This window comes from Anticarsia gemmatalis, chromosome 3 (assembly GCF_050436995.1).
Source record: "Anticarsia gemmatalis isolate Benzon Research Colony breed Stoneville strain chromosome 3, ilAntGemm2 primary, whole genome shotgun sequence".
NCBI lineage: Eukaryota > Metazoa > Arthropoda > Insecta > Lepidoptera > Erebidae > Anticarsia > Anticarsia gemmatalis.
The window spans coordinates 829,273-847,901 of NC_134747.1; the positions used below are offsets into that span (position 1 = coordinate 829,273).

Genomic DNA, 18,629 nt, shown 5'->3' on the forward strand with positions numbered 1-18,629 from the left:
AGATAAGATGTAGCAGATATCGATCTAATCTCATCTTTATCTCATACGTTTTTTTACAAATTTGAACCTTAAAGACAAATTTATAAGGTAGATTATTTTTTGGAGATAAATATGTAGGATTTCTTAAAATGTGCAGATAAATTTCGACTTTATGAATTTTTGTGATATGGTTGCTTTTTCATTGTAAATGTTGTGTGAAAGTAGTAACTACATGTCATAGTAACAGATAAATATGAAATGCTATGTTTCCTATTGATAAGAGTATTGGGTAATCGTGGGAACTACGTAGGAAGATTCTTTGATGATAAATCATTTCTTATTCTCGGCGGCTGTGTCTTAAATGACGCATTTGTAAAACTTTTTGACTAAAAATACTAGGCTTGTCTCGAATAAAACATGTTTGTCTTCGTGTAGTATGTGAGCGGAACGTGTTCTCATAATATAGTCAAAAAAGTATAGAAATATCTTTTTTTTTGTACTGTTACGTGCCTGCCACAGAGAACAAAATTTCGTTATTCCATTGCTGTATTTAGCAAATTGTGCAGAAAAAATCCAAAAATAGTTTTTGAGATGTGTCGGTGCAAAAGTAAGTTGTTAAACTCGCACCGGCGTTGTTATAGTATATCATTATAATAATTAAGACTTTATTACATATGTTTTTAATTGATTTAAATAACACTGAAGCCCTAACCGGACCATAATTTGGTATGCAGCCTGTAAATGCATTGCCAAAGCATTGCTACTATAAAATACAAACTTCTCTAGCTAAGCCAACTTGTCTTTTAAGAACTGTAAAATATAACCTTTTCAGAATTCTTAACGCCATCTTCCTTTAGCGAATGACAATTAAATTCTTCCACACTCATAACTTTGGAAAGAGATGCCTCGGATTTAGCCGACGCGCTAACGTGACTGGCTTTAATTAAATATCCTACAGTTCACGATTATAGGACTCACGAAATATATTTCTTGATATTGCTGAAATTCGTATAGCTTTATTTTTACCTTGTTAAAAACCTATGCAGAGTATAGGTTACTGATGATTTTATATTAACACTAGCTGACCCGTGCGGCTCTGCTCGCGTGAATTTCGTACTGTTGCTTATTCGTTTGAGCACGCGAATTGCGAAGCACTACACACCTTCACATAAAAATGCTAACAACTCTTTTGTCATCTAATGGTTATTTACGAAAGGGGCCCGAAGAGCACACAATGTGACACAGGCTCAGGCGCGCCTGATTTCCTGTGGTTACCTTCTTTTCCGCTCTCGTCTGTATCCGTACCAGCTTACAGTGTAAAATATAATACTTTATTATACACTGACTATTGCTTACCCGTCTGGATTCAGAATATTATTATAGGTACAGACAGACCTATCTGCGCCGGAGCTCTTCACACGCGTAATAATGTAGGTATACTTGCGATGATACGTCCGAAACCGCGTAACCCGTTATTATTTTTTATATATCATCCGTTGTTTATTTTTTTAAACTTACGACATAGTCTGTTTCATAGCTATCCAATTTATCACCTTGATGCAACCAATTAATTTGGTTACGTGTTACAAACTACAACGCCATCTGTTAGTTGCGGCGAACAACGACAACAAACGAAATTACTCGATTTGCCATCTAGGATATCCCGATCGCACCGGAACCACGTAAACCAACATTTTTGAGTAATATATCATACAACATTTATGTTTGAAAATCTTATAAATGTATAGCCTGTTTCAAAGGTATTTTTTTAACAATAAAGCAATCAAAATAAATTAATTAGGAAAAACATGCTGTGTTGCGGACTATATCGCCATCTATTGGTTGGTGCGAACAGCAGGTATCGATACGGCAGGCACCGCGTTAACTATATGCGAATGTTGTGAAATGGCTTGCAACGCCATCTATGGTCTCTTTAGGGAAACGCAAGTTCAAACGAATTCTACGTATTTTTTTCAATTTTCTAAAAATCTATGAAATTTTATGCGATAAAAAGTATCCCAGTACTTGCTCCACTACTTATTCTATGCATATACCAAATTTCAGTGCATTCTATCCGGTAGTTTTTACGTGATAGCGTAACATACAGACAGGTAAAAACCTGACCTTGAACTCTCTACTGATTTATTATAAGTATAGATTTTGTTGAGAAATGTATTCTTAGCTCGTAGGCATTAAACAGGGCGGTTTATGAGTTAAAGATCTAAAAAAATGCTTTTATAGCTAAGCAACTAGTAAAAGTTGTAGGACGTCTTTAGCTTGAGAATATATGTTTGTGTAACCATAATAATGTTCAGGAGCTTTGGTGAGATCGGACATAATTTTAAGTATCGCACAGTCATAGGTTTTGATTTCCATATAAGTGATTATTAACTAACATAGCACGCAAAAGAGTGCATAAGTTCCCGTGCCACCTCTTATATTTCACCTTCTTACTTTTATACTATACTGAAGCGGCAAAACTCAAAGCAACGTACAATTTATTGATCAAAAAGTGACAGTCGTTACATAGAACTAACGTAACATTTTCTTGTCTCCAGATTACATGGACTCCCTCTGCAAGGACCACTTCCTGCAGCGCCAGTACCGCAAGGTGGACGGCGGCGTGCTCTGGTCGCGGAACGAGCGCAACCTGGACTGCACGGTGACGTTCCAGACGCACAGCATCCTGCAGCGGTTCATGCTGCACTTTGATCTGCTGCAGCTGGATTGCAACGACCATCTGTATGTGTACGATGGCGCGCATGCCACTGCGCCGCCTAAGGTATGTACCTATATTATCATGTCTTCTTCTATATATCCTATAGCGCGATTCTGTACAGCCGGTACTGTCGAGTATCGAAAGTTTGACATTTAGAATGTACTGCCAAAGTAGTTTCTAGGCCGCCCGTCAGAGGCGCTGATAAAATGTTCATACAAAATTTCTCGATGACAGGCCGGTTGTCGGTAGTCGATAGCAGTAGAGTGTAGATCTCTAGATATATGTTCTTCTAGAGTTTTTAATTTAAAACTACGATTTGACATTTGTTCGTATCAATGGAATTTCATATTCGACTCGATACTGTCGGGATTAAGCCTGCTGGTCCTTTGTTATCTCCAAGGGTGACAGAACCAATAAACGTTAATTGGTTGGTTTAATATGAGCTGAAAGTTTACTAGATGCCCCTTCAATAAATATTAAAATACATTTTATAGGAAAGAGTAATGCGTTTTTAGCAATCAATGATTGAAAGATACAGAAAGATGTCGAATATTGTTTTTGACAGCATTGAAGGTAATCAATTGTAGTAGTAAAACAGCAACTACTAGATTATTTTTGGAAAAAGAATTGTAACGTGTTTAATTCATAGAATCTACGAAATAAACTGAAAATGCTTCAACTGAAACGAGACAAATTATCTAGAATTCTAGGTTTATCTTCGAAGTTTGAAAAAACAATTAACGAAAAAATAAAGTTTAATGAGTGTGATTGTCTATTTTATAAAAGCCTTCTATTAAGTAAAGTGAGGCCAGATTAAGAGGAAATTGAATTGTCAACGACTTAGTTCTCTCATTAACATAGCGTTGGCATTTAATAAATTAGCGATGCGATCACGACACGGGGACGACGGGACGGGACGTGAATTGAAGGATAATTGCCGCCTCGGAATCCCTACGAAATTAGTTATTACTCGTTTTAATATTCATAGGTAAGTGATGGAAAATAATGAGATTCCGTCGATGGGAATTATGAGTGATGTTGACAATGATTTATTAATGATTATGTTTATAAGATTATTGTAATTATTGTCTTGTTTCCTTGAATATATTAAGACAGGTTTAGGTCGGAGCTAGGTTATGGCGTGAAAGTCATGATGGTTCTTTGTCAACTTATGTGCCATTCAGTTTAGAGTTTTTTAACTGTTGATGAGCAGCGTAATATTACGTTATGATAATACATTTTCATCGTTTAACACACATAACAATAACACAATGCGATTTCTATCAAAGACGATAAATAAAGAACCTTACCTTATCCTTATCAAGGCTAAAAATCATTATTAATTATCCAAAGAAAATACAGTAACCCAGTACCCCCAAATTGCATCGCCATAACTCGAAAAACAGAAATTATCAGCACGACTTCCAAACTTTCTACCACATCTTTTGAGATAAAAGTAATTAGTATAATTTCAAAGCCCCGAACCCATTATAGATTCATGCTATGTCCTCGAGAGGTGGATTAAATAGAGCCAGCCATTTGCAGAGTGTCTGCATACCGGCGCAAACATTCATCGCATATTCGCCGCCTTTTACTTTATTGTTTTGCTGCCTTGGGTAAGCATTTTGGAAGTCTGTTTTTCGTAATAGTGTTTAAAACATTACTTATAATGTAGCTAAAGTATCCGTTTAACAAGAGAGGATAAGTTATTAAAACAATGTAGTAGCTAGAAAAACTATGCTTTAAAAATATTAAAGAATAATTCATTATTAAGTCTCCTTTATAGTAGTTTCAACGATGAAGATATGCTATTTTTCTTTAAGTTTATGTGTGAAAGTTTTGCCATTTGAGAAAGGTAGAATGCCTCCTCCACTTCGATATTATTCAACTTGGTAAAATGAATTGAATAAATCGAGAGAGACATTTATCCCGATATTCCATTTTATACCCATCATAAACTATTCACGCCAATACTGTCTTCAGAGAACAGATTATTAAATATCTTCCATTCAATATTTCATCTCTAACATCATTCATCATTCCCTCACCTTTATTTAATAGAACGCTAACGACGAATTAATTTGCATCAAAATCAAAAAATCATAAAGCCGGTGCCCGCCAGGTGATCTCAAATAATTAACAACAAAACGCGATGCAACTTTTGTCAATTTTAAATTCAAATTTGCCAAGTTTTTACCAACGGTTCGTACAAAGGCCGGCCAAGTTTCGGCTTCTTTTGTACCTCGCCAAGTTTGCCAAGATGTTTATTTTGTTCGGCTCAAATGTTTTTACTTTGAAGATTGTGAATTAATATTATCGCTAAATATTTGTGAGGGGAAAGCCGTAGCCGTAGCATTGATAAATAAGATAAGAGAATCAAAGGACGAGGTGTAAACGTTCAAGGAAATGTTTATTGGTGTAAGATTTATTGGGAAGATTCTTCTTCCGCTTTGGAAAGAGGAAATCTTTTGAATTACATTTTCGCTTCGAATCTTCGACTGTAAAAGCTGAGAAGCCAGATCAAGTGCTTTTTTTATTTAGCAACCTATTTATTAGAATACCCAGATAGGAGAGCCGAAACAAAATGCAAAACAGGATTACTATTGAACACGAGAAGAGGTTTGTGGATAGATAAAATCTGTGAAGATTATGATAATGAGTAATAAAAAGTATTTTCAAGCAGTGTGACAATCATGGGTTAGTAATAATACAATATATGAAAAAAAGTCTTAATGACACAACTAAAAAAATACAACATTTTTAAACACAATTTTCCTCCCTAAAATAGTAGCAAAAAAATCCATTTAAGTAGTTTATATCTACCACAAAGTATTCCCTCAATTTATAAACAATATTGTTAAACCCACGCTAGACAAAAGCCGTTATAATCTCTACTTAAACACCCACATTCTCTTCAAATAAACAGGTAATTACTTTCACAAATTCTTTGAACAAAGGAAATACAAATAAATGTTGTTTTATAATTCTTAGTTGCTACTAAGAATTTATTTTTAGGAGAAACCTCACGATGCTTTACCTAACCAGGTCATTTAAACTTTGATATAAAAAGTATCCTTAAAAATGCAAGAAGTGGTTACAAGGAGCTTAAAAATAGAAAGTCTCTGTAAAATATGACAGAATTAGACCTTGAATAAAGGTGGCTGACTTAAAAAAAAATAGGACAGAAACCTATCAGCATTGAAAAGGTATCTCCCAAAGAATGTCATTGGTATTATAGTGCAAACTAGCTGACCCACGCTGCTCTCCTCACGAGTAGGTATATTTTTTCAATAATTAGTTTTTTATTGGCGTCATTAAAAACCTTCCCTGTTAGAAAGCTCAATTTTTTTAACCGTTCTAGAGTTTTGAGCTCAGTAAAACATCAACCCCCGATACACTTAGCGGTAGTTTATCTATTCAATAGCGTCGAAACTCATATAAAAACACCCTATTGAATAGACAATTTACCGCTAAATGTACTCAGAAACCGGGGGTTAGTGATTCATTTTTATATTATATAGATATTATGTTGTCTTTTAAAGGAAGAATTATTCTCACAAACGAAATACCAGACATAACGACAAACCAAAATAGATTTTCAATAACAGACAATGTCACACGAACACAGTACCACAGACAAAACAAACCAATCACTTGAAAATTCAAAGTGAATCAAAACTTTCATATGTAAAATATATCCTCGCATTCACAGGGACGTTTGACAAAAGACAAAGTTCTAGCCAACTTGGATTACCAGCCACCAAGTTGCCACTGAAGCTGCTATTCTTGGTGTGACGTCACAAACTTGCTTCAATCCCACTGCAAGTTTTAATGGGATATGTGACATTTTGAATTGTGACGTAGACGTACTGTGGTCGTTGGAATACTATTTGTGAAGGTATTTGAATTGTTTAATTTAGACTTTAATCGAAATATAAAGAAGACAAATTGTAAGTGATAATCGATAATTAGTTTCACTCATGACTAACATTAGGATAAGACAATTGAACGTAGAGTCAAAGTATAGAACTGTTAACAAACCAATGACAAAATTTGTGTAGATAATGAATCTTGGTCCTAAAATACCTACTCGGATTTTAAAAATTTATCAACTATTTAGTCTTAAATCAAGGAAATACGGTATGCTGTGAGATGTTAATCTAAAGACACAAAAATATGCATTTTCATAACAAAACTGAAGACTAAAGCAAAGCAAATAAATCAACAGCAAAATATGCCGAAAGCTGAGAATTTACTCAACAAAAATCAGCAACTCGGTAACGCGTCACATATTTGAGCTATCACAGTATCTACAGCCGGTGCGATAGTTATTTTACATTTCCCGTCGCTCTGTGAAATATGAAACGCGAATACCGAAACCACATTTCAGAACAAACATTCGAGCGAAACTTCAAAAATGTCTGCAGCAAAAATGTTACACAAGTGAAACTTAAATAGAATTTGTTACCTCGTAACTATTTGCTGGTTTACGCACAAAGGCTAAGTTGTAAACCACCTGTGAACTTTGTGAACTATCCCGGGACTGACAATAATGAACGAACGGATGGCCAGACCGATGGTTTGAATAGTTTTGACGGTATGCGGGTAGATGAGCCGCTCTAATGAGATGTGGTTAATAGGAATGATGATGGTGTACATCTTGAATACGTTAACGAAGACTAGTTTGTATTGAATGAAGATAAAAGAGTCGTATTTAAAGAGTCGAATGTGAGTCGAGGACAACGTGAATAAAAAATAAAATTGATTGAAGTAAACGAAAGATTTAAGTATTTTTAATGCTGGGGCTACATTAGCGGGCTATGGCGAACATTCGTGTTAACGCGATGAATGTGGCCGGGTTCATCGTGTCATCGCGTAGTATTCGGGCGAAGACGATGTAGTATCGAGGAGCTGTCGGTAAACTGGCGCGAATCAAAGGGATTTGTCGCGCCAATATTCGCTTAGGTGGCTACATCTACGTCAATTCAGTGTCGTCGTAATTTACCGCTCACGTCTCCGCACAACAAACTGAACAGCACAAGGCACGATGCATCGCGTCAACTCGACACGAATCTTCGCCCGCCGTAATGTAGACAAGAACATCGCCCATACCCGAACACGATGTTTTTGTCGCGCCAACACCATACGAATCTTCGCTCGCTAATGTAGCCCCAGCATAAGATACTAGGTGTAGAAGCAAATAAAAGGAAATACTCATCACATATATTTACAATTTTTTATACAAAATGATAAGCTCTTAAATCATTCAGCTGAATCACTACAACAATGAGTAATAGAAAATGAATAGTAAGAAAAGCACAGTTTGACCATTTATACTGGAGAATAGCTAGTAAACCCTATAAAAAAGAAGAGACTGAACTCTCAAGTGTTTTTATAGACGACAGATCCCCTACGCTGGTATAACGTGTCACATTTATTTTTATTCTTCTAACTAAATATATAATTCAAGAATCTATACTAATACTAATAATACTAATACTAATACTAATACTAATACTAATACTAATATACTAATATACTAATAATATAATATAATAAAGCTGAAGAGTTTGTTTGTTTGTTTGTTTGTTTGTTTGTTTGTTTGAACGCGCTAATCTCAGAAACTACAGGTCCGATTTGAAAAATTCTTTCAGTGTTAGATAGCCCATTTATCGAGGAAGGCTATAGGCTATATAACATCACGCTACGGTCATTAGGAGCGGAGTAGCAACGAAAAATGTTACAAAAACGGGGAAAAATTTTGCCCCATTCTCTTAGGTGACGCAAGCGAAGTTGCGCGGGTCAGCTAGTATAAAATAAAGTAAGTTAAAAGGAACTTACACAAACAAACACAGCGATAGACATTGAATGCAAATTAAACCACCAATTTCTACCCAACAAAACGATGTCTAACTAAACAATTCAGCCAATTCTAACTGGCTTTAGTTACAGAAACCAATATACAAAATCCTGTATCATTTAATTATAGCATTGTTGCATATGCAATAGACAAGTTTACCACAGGTGTTAACATTTCAACAATCCGATGCATTGCGCGTCGAATGAATATAATCCAATTGGATAAATGTCTGAATAATTCTAAATGGAATTTATTTAGAACAGTGTTTGAAGTAGGGTTGAAACGGAACTCTAACTGCGGATTTTCCTTAGGGTTCTGCAAAAGGTAACGCGAGTTAATGAGGAATGTTTTTTCTATGATTTAGATCTATAAATACGTTCAGAAATTGAGCACCAATTTCCTAAAATGTCAAAATACTTCGCATGCGCTTCCCATAAAACATGCGATTGAATTGAAAACTTTATTTACGCTTCTGTATCCACAAAACTAAACAGTGTTGAAACTTTCATTGTCACATTGTTTCAAATTAAGTCTAGTTTAATGAATGTTTTTAAAGAATAATCGCATGGTGTTCTTTTTTGTTTTTTAAAGACAACTCCCGCACTAAGAATTGCTCTTTTGTCACGGGGGCTTTTACAAATATGCAATCAAGACCAAAAGCACAACCAAACCCGAAACAAATATTTGTGGATCGCATAAATAATTGTTCTATGTGGGAATCGAACCCATGACCTCCCGACGCAATGGTAGGGCCACGGAGGCAGATTTAGTAAATCAAATGTCTAAAACAACGATTCACATCCAATACAGTTCTGTAACAGCCCTAGTTTGAATCTTTCAGTGAAGTATCCAATTAATAAAGTCCGTATTTAAATATCGTATTAATTGCTCCTTTGTTCCGTCACTTTATTTTTGATTACTTGCTCAAATTATTTGTTTTGGGTTTTTCGTTCTCGTTTGCTGACTTAGGCTGGATCTGTTTTAATGATATTTGAGCTACGGTTTTGAGGACTAATTTAGTTTACGATTATTAGGCTGTTATTCATATTACTAACTTTTATAGTTTAGACTTTTCTAACACGAATTTTTGATGCTCTTAAGGAAAGAAAAATAGCATTTTTACGCATTTTTTTCTTCTTATTTTAGATGCTTAATAGATGTATGTATGTCCACAGGTTGGACACCGATACCTTCCCCAGTAAAGATAAAAAATCTGTATATCTAGTAATGTAATTCAAATAATACTCTATCAATTTCGGGTAGCTATAAGATCTCCAAGATATATCACATAAACTTTCGTAATATTACCAATTTCATCCTATCATAGAACCTAAATACCATACCAATATAAATCACGTACTTCCTCTAAACGAATTAAATCGTTCTACTAGTTTCCCCAAAAATGACGGCAAAATATAGTTTCCAACTTATTCTGCGAGGCACGTAGTAGCGAACGATTTAGAGAAATAAATTACTATACCGACGGGTCATAGGCTTGCCATCTATCAATACTTAAACTGTAACCTTTTAGCACATTATTTTTTGTTATTAATGGTTATAGGGCACATTTTTTGAACTTCTATTAATCATATTTTTCGGTGATTACAATAGTGCTGTAATTTTTCATTATACAATACGATAGTGTAAACATCTTTTACAACAGAGTGCAAAACCATTCTTAAAGTGTGCAAGATTGATCATAAAATGTATACATTTTAGCTTATACTGTAGAATTAAGCCATCGTCATCAGAAGCATAAAAAACCACGTGTATAGTCGTAAAGAAAACATTTTTACTCATTCTGAATATCAAGACTTCCTAGAATAGACCAAGACGAATATCGACAATAGCTAAAACCAAAACTATTGTATTTTGGTAACCTGTAAAAATAATTGTAAGGATGAATAAATAACGTAAACCAGAAATGTTAAACAAATAACTAACAAGAGACTCAAAGCATCTTTAAGAAGACTATAGAAGCAAGAAGACAGGCAACAGACAAACCACAACAAGTTTACACAAATCTTCACAACTTAATTTATACGAACCATCATTATTTCTCCATGACCGCACAAGTCCTGTAAGTTTTCCAAGAGCTTATTAAGCTAGGCGACAGTAAGTCTCCTTGCAGCGTCACGTTTCAAACTTACTGTCTAGTAACTAGAGTCGGCCGCGGAGCCTGAATACCAAGTAGATGCAATCTCCCCTTGTATTGTGCAAGCGCATTTTTGTAGTCTTTTTGTTGAAAATAGGCCATCTTAATAAAGTGTGCTTGGGGGAAGCCGTTTAGAATATTAATAATAGAATGGATAAGGTGCTACTAGTAGAATTGTAGCTAGTATAGTACAAATAATATTGTGACGTAAAATTTGATTTGATAAGTCTCTGTTTAAGTAATTCTTCTTCTTCTTCTTTAGTCTTTAAATATTTCCGATTTTTTGCTTGAACAGACTCCTGACTTTTGCCTGTCTTCCGACTATGTTGGAGTCGGCTTCCAGTTTCGTCAGATGCAGCTGAATACCAGTATTTTATATCGAGCGACTGCCAATCGTACCTCTACAATCCAGTTACCTGGGTTATAACATGAACAGACTACTGACGATAAAACCCAACTGATGCATTTTGACTTTTTGATGTCAACAACCGTAATTATAAATTGTTTGCTGCATGTTTAAAGGATGTGCAAATATTGTAGCTTCCTCCCACGGCCATGAATTTATTGCTTCATATGATAACCAAAATGTTTATAATGATTTTGTACCTAAATAAACCATATCATTACAGATTGAACGATAAAATATCGTTTTAGATTGATATCCTACTGAAAACAGGAATTAATTACTTATCGGTAGATCAATACATTTGGTTTAATATGTCGTCATTTATAATGATGACGATAACATCATTTTTTATTAGTACACATCACGAAATGCTTTGAGCCTATTACCATTATGTCGAATTTTATACAATTCTCTTTGAAAATGATAACTGAAAAAAAACTCCTGATTGTATAAGTCGGAGATCCCATATTTTACAGCAGAAAACTACCACTCAGGCCACAAAAGCAGTAAAAAAATTGCATAAATTAATAGAAATTGTTTTGCATAAATACAGCAGACACATAAAGGCTTGAATGTCGTTTTAAAAAGAAGTCCCCTTTTCTCTGTAAGTAAAACTAACAAGACAGTGGCAAACAAGAACTTACAAAGTTTGTAGTTCCACAGAGAACTCGTTAACTCATTTTGCACAAACTTCCAAGTGTTAAAACTGATTCTGCTTGCTGACTAATTAAAACCATGTTTTAGGCGAGCGATAGCTATTAAAACCTTTAATACTGTCTCCCGAGGCATAGTTTGCATAACAAAAACCTTTCTTAATTCATTCCTCCCCGTAATCTGGCGCTAAGGAAGAATTTTTAATATCAGCGGGAGCTTTATTAAACGCAGTATATAAGAATAAATGCAAGTCCACTCTTTGAAATGCAAGGGGGGAAGGAGGGGTGTCCGGCTAGACGTGATGTATGAAGTGGGGTGCAAATCCCGGGGTCGTCACGTCTTCGCTATCGTTCTCGTTGAAATATGACAGCGATATAGTCCGGACATCGTCAGTAAGCCCGGCTCGATGAAGAAAATATTGGTGGCGCATGAGCGATCAAGCGAGTGCCACCAATTTATATAGACTGCTCCGTAAGGCTTGATTGAACATCGTGGGAACGGCACGCTCGGTATTATACACAGCGAAATTGTAGGATAAGTTATTTGATTGGACCATGCGTCGGCGTTTTATCAGATCGAAATGAAAGTTTCAAAATGGATTTACTTGTTGTTGGAACTATTAAAAGGCTATTAATATTTAGTTTGAGTGTGCTTTAGATAATTGAGTAAATTGGGGTGAACAAGTGCAGCTTGGAACGCGAGTCACGTACTTTATGAAGTTGACGTCGGTTATGCATAGATAGACGACTCGCTGGCGTGACTTACATATTTCGGTTTACAAAACGGCCATAGTTGTTTTTAGAAAGAGGACGATTATTACTCGCCGGACTTACTTTAATAATGTAACATTAACAAGGAAAATTCTTTTAGGATTAGACAGGTTCTCTCTGTTTTATATTTAGGTGACAAAATTGAAACGATATTTTTGGATAAGCATAGTGTGGAGCTAAAACCTGTCGCTCACCTTTATAACGCTCTTTTATTTTAATCATCATAAAACAATATAGTTTCTGTTACCATGCTACTTTTTTAATACTGCGAATTGTAATCCAAATGATAACAGAAAAAGTAATAAACATTACTATACCTTTCAGGCAAAGGAGTCTCAAACTTATTTCTTTCAATATTATAGTCTACCCACATAAAGATTCTAGCTTGAACATTGTCAGGAAATATCGATTATCATTCCAACTTATCACTTCTATTATTCCCAAAGAAGACTTCGAGGCTTAGTGACAACAGCCGGCACGGATCGATCACTAAAGTTAAGCTACGCTTGCCGAGGTTGTTCTGTAGATGGGTGACCATCTCATACATATAGAGTTCCCCCGTGTTTCGAATGGACGTTAAACGAAGCCCCGACTATCATTTACAAAGACCTTTAACAGTCGTTACCAGTAGTCAGAAGCTTGAAAGTCTGACAACTAGTCTTACCGAGGGGTATCGTGTCATCTAGGCAACTGGGTTGTGGTGGTCCGATAGGCAGACGCTCCATGTAAAATACTGGTATTCAGCTGCATCCGGTGATACTGATAGCCGACTCCAACATAGAAGAAAGGTTAGGGTATTAAATACTTCTATTATTGTCAAGTTTAATATATTTATACTGTCCACATACCAACAGTCATCGAAATCAATATCAATGAATAATTCAGTAATTCTTATTGAGGTCAAAAGTAGTATTTATAAACCTGTAATATGTAAAACCTTTTAGTTGTATTGATCGTAATGTATTATTAATTGCTTCCGGATTTACGTATACATATTTTATTTGATCGTTGTTTCTACAAAATACTTGATGTTTAATAATTTCGATGGCGTGTGTGTGATATAAATAATTGTTTTAATATATTGGTAATATGTCGAATTATATCAATTAAATATAATATTATGTTATATTACCTGACTACATTAATACATACATAAAATCACGCCTTCTTTTCAAAGCGTTAGGCAAAGACTAGAGAACGCCACTTGGTACGATCCCTACTTCCTTTGCTTCATTTACATACATATCGTCATACAGGACCGCAGGTTCTGACCTTTTTGCAAGACATCACCGATATGATCTTTCTAGGGCGTCCTGAACTTACCATACTAATTTCAACCAATTTTAAAAGCATGTGAATTTATATCCAGAAAACCATACACACACGCTTAGTACCAAAAACTGATCTAGGCATTTTTTTATTTTTCGAATCGTAAAAAGTACCTAGAACTATTTTCCATTTCCAATTATTATCCTTAACTCTTAAATTAATTCGGACGAGCTTTTTATTAACAACCCCATATTAAATTACAAGCTATGTTTGTTTAAATAGAAATTAATCGCCATTAGTCTGAAGATGCTAATCACACATAACCCACTTCAGTACCTCAAATCCTATTATAATGGAGAATGTTACCTAATTTTGATTTTTAGCACTCCATATTCTCGTTTAAAAATAAAAAATACTGGTGAAAGAATTACTTCGATACGTCAATTAGTTTTCGATTTATAAGTAAAACAAGTTGTAACCGCACGACGCTAGCTCTCGGTGACGGTGTGACGTCACTCTACACTTGCTCAGTCTGGCTCACACAGTCCGCTTGAGGTCGCGCGCTTGGTGCGTTGAAATTATTCCTAAATACTTTTAAAAATGTTCAATTCAAATACTAGGAAATCATATGTTGTGCCTAAATGTAATTTAATATTATGTAAGTAAGTACATAAGTAATAATAAATAACTTCATCTTATAATGAAACAATTTCTAACCGGATTGATCGCCAGTTTATTGATTTTACCGTGGCAGGGAAAATGTAAAGTCGATAAGTATACGATTATTTCGGTTAAAAACTGTTTCATTATAATATGCAGTGATCGTAAATATTTATCTAACATTATTACTTATTATACGTATGTATAATATACTAGAAGCCGCTCACGACTTCGTCCGCATGGAAACCCTTCCCGCGTAAATCCCGATCCTTCGAGAACTCGAGGATAAAAAGTAGTCTATGTGTTATTCTGGGTCTTCAGGTATATATAAAATTTCATCGTAATCGGTTCTGTCAAATTTGCGTGAAAGAGTAACAAACATCCATACATACTTACATACCTACATACTTACATACATACATATAAAAACATACGTATGTACTATCGAACAAACTGAATCATGACCCACCATGTGCTCATTTTCTAAAACGCGTCTATATACGCGTAGGTCGAAATTGGCTTGAACCTTCGTTTCCTTGGTAATGAACTTGTTATCTGTCATTATTGCGACAAATCTTTGTGCGCCAATACAATAATGCTTTGCTACCGTTTTCAACAGGCTCCGAGGCGTAGTGGGTTGATGTTACGACTGCGACGCGTCAGGAGCGGGTTCGATACCCACTCAGGGCATGGTTTATTCAGCCATTATAGGAAATAATGTAACTATAAAAATTAAATAATATAGGGTAACCAGCATAGTTATTACCCGGTTAAGGAATTGATACACAATTTTGGTCAATAGTATCTTTATTTAGTAAAACATTGACATAAACGCAACTTAAATATTCTTTCTAAAAGAACATCAATCCTTTGTTTCAATAACTTTATACTAATTCAATATAAAATACTTAAAAACCAGAAATACTAGCGAATACTGTTAATTCAAATGTGTTATCCTTAACAAATATTGCAACAAACTATTTCTTTTTCTTTTGAACTACACACCTGTCGCACAAACGTTGGACATGAGTTCTATAAATTAAAAATGTTACCAATATTCTAAAAGTGACATATATCGCAATTAATTTGAACTGGTTACTTTAGAAATTAAAATAAACGTATTATTCCTTAACATTGGCAATCACTGTATGATGGGCAATGACTATAATGGTTACCCTAATAGTTTCACAGATTTCTAAATGACGTGTTATTTGATATTTGACACAAATATGTTTTTTCGTAGTGAAAAGAGTTTAGACTATTTACATTCTACATTCAAATTAAGAGTGATTTATCGAAAACGTATCTACGCACTGTAATAACAAAGGTCAAAGTTGTATGTAGTCGTAGATACATCATAACACAGTCGTATGCATGTTTAAAATGTCCTAAGTGCAACTTTGACGATAGAGACGAAATTCTTACTGTTTTGACGGTGTCAAGCGAATTATCGGCAAAATGGGTCATGAATCAGTTGGTTCGATAGTACATACATACATACATACGTACATACTTACATACATACATATACAAACATACGTACATACGTACATACATACATACATACATACGTACGTACGTACACACATACATACGTAAATACATACATACAATGACATATGTATGTCATTGTATGTATTACTTATGTACTTATGTATGTACATATATACATTCTCACAAACTTTCAAATTTATAATATTAAGTAGGATTTCGGAAGCAACAAAACCTCTATTTGTTTCACAAATAATTCGGAACCATTATTCCATTTATTTTAGGTACATTATCCGATTGCCCTTTTTAAAATCCTTTATCCATTTTATTAATCGAATAGTATTTACTATTATTATAAGTTATTTTATACATAAGCGGACGAAAACACAACAAAATACTACGCAAACTATTACACCTACAACAACGATTGGCGACTTAATACTAAGCGGGACGCGGCCCGCGCGGCGCGGTAAAGTAGTATGACGTCACAGCCGCTCACGCGGCTGTTAGCGGGACTCGATATTTTTCGAAACTTTGAATGCTTATAAAATCAAAACTATTTGGTATTTTTGACTAAAACAAAAAGTAGTTTATATGTATACATACAGGCTATACTGTGTCAAAATTTCAAGCGATTTGGCATACCTAGTAACATTCTCCATTCATGGCAGATCTCTCGGAAACGTTCGGACAATCTAGCTCTTGTCCTATCAACAATACATAGTAATATGTCACTAGTGGCATATTGGCGTGTTGGCATATTGGCGTGCTGGCATATTGGCACATTCGCACATTGGCAAGTGTGTACAAACGTCTTGAGTGACTAATGGAATTGTCCGTGATTTGGTACTTAGATGATCTTGTGATTGTTTGTAGTGAATCTAGGTACAGTTTGGTTGATTATGTTGATTGTGTTCAATTCAAGTGTTATGGGAGTCGAGTACGTATGAAAAAATGAGATCAGAACATTTTGGAATTGATTGTTGCGTTATTTTTTGGTGGTACGATCGAAGAGAAGGTATAATAAAATTTATAATATAATGCTTTGTCATAATTTTGTCGTAAAATAAATCTTTTTCTAACTCAACGATTGTATTATTGTAACCATGGTATTTGTTATATTGAATATTATATAGAAGTTAAAGCATGCACACCTACAAGGGTCACTTTAAGAATCTTGTAATCTTTGACGATTTACAAAAGTCCGTCACATGAGCACCTGGACATTTCTCACGAAAACTAAAAGGGATTTTAAATTTGTATAAAAGAGAGGGTTTTGAATAAGTTTGAGAGTTGCCCTATTGGTCCAGGGGTGGAAGGAAAACAAAGATCTGACAGTTGCTGCACATCACACGGTCGGGGAAGACACGACTTACTGAAACAATATGAACACAACCGGGGGATGAAATAGAATTTACTAAAACAACAAGGAACGGTCGAAATCTTGAAGGAATCTTTGTTGAACAATAGAATTCTGATTAGAAGGTAACAAGTAATTAAGCTTGAGACGAAAGGTTAGACTTAGCTAATATTATTTGTTGAACAGTAAAATATTGGGTATAGACAGAGACTAATGAACGACACTTACTCTTATTCCTAAAATTCATTTGTTTAATTACTTTAAAGTTTCTGAAAATTTAGTTTAAAGAATAACTAGCTCTTGACTATAGTAATATGGCTAAAAACTAGCACAGTTTGTATTCCTGAGAGAATTCCGGGATAACTATCTTATGTTTTTTCCGGGTCTCAAACTATCTTTGAACAAAATTGCTTCAAAATTGGTTAGTATTTTAGGCAGAAAGAAAAGGCAGACAGACAGCTATTTTCGTATTTGTGTTAATCGTTGAGAGTAGGGATTTAACAGTTAGAGTTAAGAGTTTTTAACAGTTATTAGATATAATGCAAAAAAGTGAAAAAAACACCAAAATTAAGCCACTTTACTTAACAGATAGCAATTTAAAGATAGCAAAGTCTATAAAAAGTATAGATACACAGTATCGACACACAGATCTTGTAATGTTAATATCAGAATAATCAGCCAAAGCATCTGACGATGGTATTTATGTGAGCAATTGAACGTAATACGAAAGTGCTTAACATAATAACGTGAGGGGAATGTACTCGGTTATCGATGTCGTTATCACTCTGGATGAAGATATTTTAATATCCGATGTAACATTAACCCTTCCTAATGAATTTTTGGGAAAATATTTGAGTTTAAATTAACTTAATGCACATTTTTATCTGCTATCTTTATTCTACTTAGGCCCGTATTTATAGATTTAAAAAAAGTATTGCAATATGTAAAAAGGGGTTCAGAACGTTCTACTTGATTAATGCCAGTGTATATATCAATCCTTCAAGAGTGTACAGCAAATTTTGTTATACAGTGATAAAATTTAACGTATTGTAAACTGTCGATGACGATGCAATGCAAAACTGTCGATGCAATTTCCCTTACAAAAGTTCGTGCTGGGCAAGATAGTTTGTTTGTTTGTGTTTTTGTTTTTCAGAATTGATTAGTTTCTGTCACTAAAACAAGACGTAGAAAAGCGTTTTAAGTCTAGATTTTCCTTATATGTGCCAGACTAAAGAAATTCTCTCTTCTATCACTGCGTTATATTAGAAAATGAAAATTAAAAACAACGGTAGTGCCTTCTTCATAT

The 18,629-nt window shown here is 34.7% G+C and overlaps 1 protein-coding gene across 4 annotated transcripts in view; it reads left to right on the plus strand.

Annotated features, from left to right (window-relative positions):
* loaf (low-density lipoprotein receptor domain containing lost and found) overlaps positions 1–18,629 on the plus strand; it is an 89,670-nt gene that overhangs the window by 59,340 nt on the left and 11,701 nt on the right. For all 4 annotated transcript variants that reach the window (XM_076135714.1, XM_076135715.1, XM_076135716.1 and 1 more), the window contains exon 2: positions 2,538–2,761. In XM_076135714.1, the coding sequence (XP_075991829.1) occupies positions 2,538–2,761 (224 nt within the window). The remainder of the gene's footprint in view (positions 1–2,537; positions 2,762–18,629) is intronic.